The sequence below is a fragment of the Symphalangus syndactylus genome, chromosome 22 (genome assembly GCF_028878055.3).
Source record: "Symphalangus syndactylus isolate Jambi chromosome 22, NHGRI_mSymSyn1-v2.1_pri, whole genome shotgun sequence".
NCBI classification, from domain to species: domain Eukaryota; kingdom Metazoa; phylum Chordata; class Mammalia; order Primates; family Hylobatidae; genus Symphalangus; species Symphalangus syndactylus.
This window is the reverse complement of record NC_072444.2, coordinates 24,160,846-24,166,620: the sequence shown is the minus strand read 5'-3', so window position 1 is coordinate 24,166,620 and position 5,775 is coordinate 24,160,846. Positions and strand designations below refer to the sequence as shown.

General features: G+C 48.7%; 1 protein-coding gene across 1 annotated transcript; it reads left to right on the top strand.

The window, feature by feature from the left end:
- The first annotated feature begins 690 nt into the window (after positions 1-690).
- On the top strand, positions 691-4,837 carry LOC129472580 (PRAME family member 12). Its single transcript, XM_063630958.1, has 4 exons — positions 691-766; positions 1,793-2,089; positions 2,478-3,053; positions 3,944-4,837. The coding sequence occupies exons 2-4, from the start codon at positions 1,803-1,805 to the stop codon at positions 4,503-4,505; spliced, it is 1,425 nt and encodes a 474-aa protein (XP_063487028.1). The 5' UTR covers positions 691-766; positions 1,793-1,802; the 3' UTR covers positions 4,506-4,837.
- The last annotated feature ends 938 nt before the right edge of the window (positions 4,838-5,775 follow it).

Here is a 5,775-nt window from a genome sequence, read left to right as displayed (position 1 = left end):
ACAAAATACTCACCATGTTTTATGCTGTGTTGGTTCCTTCCCAGGATCCCATTAGGACACCCAGTCCCATCCTGCCCAGCCCCCACCTCACTTTGTAATTTTGGCCTAATTTCTTCCACAGAAGCCTGGACCTTTGTCTTGAGATCAATCACACCCTCAGTGGTTCCCCTCTGCCACCTGAATGGGCATATGATCTACCATGTTAGAAAGCATAAATCCCAGGTGACCACTGGATACACAGAGATATTTATTCTGCTTTCTTAGGGATGAAATTACTGTCTTCTTAGAGATGTTTTAGCTCTGAGATATTTTGATAATGTTTATGTGGCCAAAGATCCCCCAACAAAGATACCTTCAGGTTTTGTTTTTTCTGTCAAATGCCAGAAACAGAGTCAACCCTTTCCTGCATCACTATGAAGCTCTCATGTCAGTGAAACTCCATCAGTGTTTATGGAATAAAGGAATGAATGAGTTGTGGACTTTCACCCTATTATTTATACTTTCACTTTCATAAACGTATATCTGATTCAATCAATTAATCAGAAGAAAGTCTCAAACTCAATCAGGATTAACTGGGTGGAACTTCAGAATCTAATCAGACATCATTTTCTGATTGGAAGTTGGTTGTTGAGACGGGGAGGGTGTGGTTAGAAAGGTCCATAAAAGCTCCCGAAGGTGCACAGGAGAGACCCAAAGCCCTGACACCTGGAGCTACTGCCTGGTTCTCTGAGAGGTCCCAGCACCCTGCAAACGGAGTCCAGATCTGGTAAGTCACCACCTCCTTAGGGTCATGCCCATCTGACCTGCAGCCAGCCAGTCAGGGATGGTGACATGCAGCCCAAGGTGGCAGAGAGAACTTTCTTGTCTGTTTTCAGATGAACAGATTTAGGCTTTGATTTTTCCTCTAAAGGTACTTTTGTCTTCATCTCCCAGAATTTGATTTGTGCTTGGTTTTTGTCATTTCAAAATTCTTATCGAAGCAGTTTTTTTTTTTAAACAAGAGATATTAAAAAGTTACAACTGGTTGAATTTTTATTTCGTGACATTTGAAATTATTGGTTTTTGTGCCCTCAAATTACAGTTCATAGGCTTGGTGGCATCGTGATTTTACATGTTAAGCCTTCATTTTTACTAATACCTTAAAGATATTCCATAAACCATTCTCAAGAGTGGAGTCTTTGTTCTGAACACGGGATCCATTTTTCTCCCCTAGATTCCATCCCGAAGTGGGTCATTGTGAGTGTGTAAGAGATCAACATTGGAACCTTCATCTGAGAGTTAGTGTTTTTATCCCTAACTTCCACAGCTCTAGAACACTGTCATACTGTTTTTACAATTTCTTGTTACAATTTTTCAAAAGAAAAAATAATGGCACTGATTCCAAGGAGTCCCTTCAGTCTTCTGCAAGCATGTTAATTGTGGGAACTGAGAATACAGGCTGTGTGGGGCCACAGGACATTCTCGTTCCCATTGTTTTAGGGTAGTAAGTGACAAGAAATATTTTCTCAAAAAGGTGGCGCTTAGCTTTCGGGATCCTCAGCAGTGCTTCCCAGTGTTACTGAGATTTAGTGCAGCATGGTTGAAAATGAATGGGCCAGTGGTTACCTTGCCCCCTCCTCATTGTTTGGAAGACATTCTTCATGGTACCAGCAAGGGCAGAATTACAGATTTGTGTCCAGAGTGGAATTGGGGTGAACTAATTACCTTTCCACCTCTACCAGAGCAATGACATTGGCACTAGGAGATGATGAAGTGATGTGATTTGCCGTAAGAATGATGTTTTTTTCTCTAGATTAATCAGGATGAGCCTCCAGGCCCCACCCAGACTCCTGGAGCTGGCTAAGCAGAGTCTGCTGAGGGACCGGGCCTTGGCCATCCCCACCCTGGAGGAGCTGCCCAGGGTGCTCTTTCCCCCACTGTTCACGGAGGCCCTTACCAGGAGATGCTGCGAGACCCTGAAAACTATGGCCCAGGCCTGGCCCTTCACCTGCCTTCCTCTAGGGTCCCTGATGAAGTCACGTAATCTAGAGACCTTTCGAGCTGTGCTGGAGGGGCTTGATGCACTGCTTGCCCAGAAGGTTCGCCCCAGGTGAGGTGACCCAGCTAGCCAGGTGGGGAGGGCCCAGGCATCCAGGGTAGGGTTAGCTGAGTCAGAAGGAGTGAGAGGCCCAAGGGTGGCCCAGAGACTTCTGATGGGGCTGGGGAGGAAGCTCAGAGAGGTCTTGGCCATTGTCCAGCTCCTCTGGGAAAGGACTGCTCACCATGCAGGGGCCACTGAAGGATCAGGAACCTGCCTCCTGCCAGTGGCAATTGAAGACACTAGCAGTGGGGACCAGGCAGGTTTCAAGGAGAAAAAGGGATGGAGAAAAGGCAGAGAGTGGGAGAAGCAGCAGGGAGGAGAGTCGCTGATGTCTGGGATGTGGATAAAAGCTCAAATCCTTCCTAAATTTGGAGCCTCTCTTCTCTTTTACCCACAGGCGGTGGAAACTTCAAGTGCTGGACTTGCGAAATGTGGATGAGAACTTCTGGGGAATATGGTCTGGAGCTTCTGCACCCTCCTCAGAGGCCCTGAGTAAGAGACAAACAGCAGAGAACTGTCCAAGGCCAGGTGGGCAGCAGCCCTTGATGGTGATTCTAGACCTTTGCTTCAAGAATGGGACGCTGGATGAATGCCTCACCCACTTCTTAGAGTGGGGCAAGCAGAGAAAAGGCTTACTGCACGTGTGTTGCAAGGAGCTGCAGATTTTTGGAATAGCCGTCGACAGGATCATAGAGGTCCTGAGCGTGGTGGAGCTAGACTGTATCCAGGAGGTGGAAGTGTGCTGCCCCTGGGAGCTGTCCATTCTTATAAGGTTTGCCCCTTACCTGGGCCAGATGAGGTATCTCCGCAAACTTGTTCTCTTCAACATCCATGTCTCTGCCTGCATTCCCCCAGAGAGGAAGGAGCAGTTTGTCACCCAGTTCACCTCTCAGTTCCTCAAGCTGAACTACTTCCAGAAGCTTTACTTGCACTCTGTCTCTTTCCTCAAAGGCCACCTGGACCAGCTGCTCAGGTGAGGAAGGATGGTGAGCTTTCTCTGCAGACCACAGCAAAGCCTTTCTTTAATACTGAACACCAGGGGGTATCTACTCTGAGCCAGCTTGTGAGGAGGTAACAGCGAAGGGGACACTAGAATGTCCACGCATTGTCCTTTTGGCAACTCTGTCCTGAAATGGGTATCACACAACCATCCCAATAAGCCAGCAGGATCTGCTGGGCTAGATGCTATAGAGAGGCTGCCATGCTAGGGAGCTACTGCAGGGTTTAGATCTAGTGAGTGTGCATTTGTGAATTCCTCCTGAGGATGTGTGTCTAAGTTAAGATGATGGGGAATAGGGAGTTGAAGAGGGCACTAAAGAAGAGAATGTCCATCACACCCCTCCATTTTAAAATATAAGGTCTTTCCTCACCTGCCTAGTGAACAGGTAAAATCCTGTCTCTCCCTCTGTCAGTAAAATGTTTTGAGCTCCAAAACATGATGGAATAGAGGGTGAGGGGGCAGGAGTGAAGAACGGTGAAAGTGATAGATGGTTCGCTGATGATACAGGCGTGTCAGGGTTCCCTGCAGCCTGGCCACCCCAGCTGAGGTTGCGGGATCTTGCCTGGGTTTGTCATTTATGTCTGTGTCTCCACTGGGCTCCTGTGGCCCAGAGATGTGGTTTTCTACCTGACACATGAGGAAAGGGAGGCTTAAAGTTCATGGACTTGACCCAGTCACCCGAGTGACGGTGAAGGACTGAGCCTTGATTGGGACTGCACTGAAGGAGCAGAGTCTCCATTCCCACACCCCAGGTGCTGACTATCCTCGGATGAGCAGAGCAGCATTGGGTTATGAAAAGTGTCATCTCTCACCTTGAGGTCTTCCCTACCACTCTTCTCTAACTCCTTCTTGTTCTCTCCCAGGTGTCTCCAGGCCCCCTTGGAGACGGTCGTAATGACCGACTGCCCCCTGTCAGAGTCAGACTTGAAGCATCTCTCTTGGTGCCCCAGCATCCGTCAGCTAAAAGAGCTGGACCTGAGGGGCATCACACTGACCCATTGCAGCCCTGAGCCCCTCGCAGTTCTGCTGGAGCAAGTTGAGGCCACGCTGCAGACCCTGGACTTAGAGGACTGTGGGATCGTGGATTCCCAACTCAGCGCCATCCTGCCTGTCCTGAGCCGCTGCTCCCAGCTCAGCACCCTCAACCTCTGTGGGAACCTCATCTCCATGGCCGCCCTGGAGAACCTGCTGCGCCACACCGTCGGGCTGAGCAAGCTAAGCCTGGAGCTGTATCCTGCCCCTCTGGAGAGTTATGACGCCCAAGGTGCTCTCTGCTGGGGCAGATTTGCTCAACTTGGGGCTGAGCTGATGAAGACACTGAGGGACTTAAGGCAGCCCAAGATCATTGTGTTCAGCACCGTCCCCTGCCCTCGCTGTGGCATCAGGGCCTCCTATGACGTGGAGCCCAGTCACTGCCTCTGTTGAATGCCTGCCATCGGGGTGGATATATTTCAAGCTTTCTTCTGGTCATTTGGGAACTGAAACATAGGCCATGAGTGTATGTTAAAGGGAGCACAGACCCATCGTTTCAGAAGCCTGCTCAGTGTGAATGGGAAAGGAACGGGGATGCAGGAGGGGTGAGACTGGGGGAAAAGTTGAGTTGGAGTCAATAGGAGCTTTAGAGACCTTTGTCCCAGAGAATCAGAAACGGGAATCTGAATTGCTAGAGTGAGAATCAGGTAGGAGAGACACACGAGAGGGTTACCCCTGCATGGATGGTTGTAAAGAAACAGAAATAAAGGGAAGCTGAGTGGAAACTGTCTGGTGTCCTCCATGATTGCTTCACCTGGCTTAACAATTTTAACCTAAGGAATCTCAAGTTACTCATGGGGGACAAAAGGCACTAAGTTCTCTAAAATTAATGAGGTTCAGCCCAAGGAAATAAAGGCATCAAAATGGAATGTGATCGTTTTGCTCAATTCCTTTTTTTAAAATTTCTCTCTGGGCATCTGTCTATTTAGTGGGTAAATACACATGAGATGCACTTAAGGGGCCTGGACCATTCTAGGTGGGCAGTGAGGGTCAGTCACTGAAGTTCAGCCCCTTCTTCTCAGGGCCCTCACTTTTGTCCAGATGCTTAGACCCTGTTTACTCCTGATGGGTGGATTCAGAACGCTCGGTTGCTGACCATTACCTGTGCTGGGAAAGGATTTCACTGCACAAGGTGTGGCCTCTGCCGTGGAAGGGGAGCTCCACACTGTATGGGCAGGAGCCTCAGGGCATCACCAACCCATGCTTGTTCTCATGGAGGGTAGTGACCCTTGCAATATTAAAACAGTTGTGGCCAATAAAGACATCCAAATTCCCTTTTGGGGAAAATGCTTAAATTATACAGGCATATAATACATTTTACACATTTCTAGCCCACATTTAACAAACATTTTATCCTTTTGGGGAGCTAGGTCATATTGATGAGATTTTCCCATAACACTTGCTTTCTCTCCCTATCAAGGAAGACTAATGCAGTGTGTTTTGGTATCACACATCATCGGAGGGTGGATAATGATCAAGTGCCTGTGGGTGATGAGTGACCTTCGCTGTGCTGAGGGACCCTACACAAAAGGCTCCCTAGTGTGGGACCCTGCGGAGGACTCAGGGGCTGGTGCTGTTTGGCAGGAAACTGAGGAAACAGCCTCAATTTTCCCGTAGAATGAGAATGATTATGCCCACCAGCCTATGGGACCCTCTTAGGACA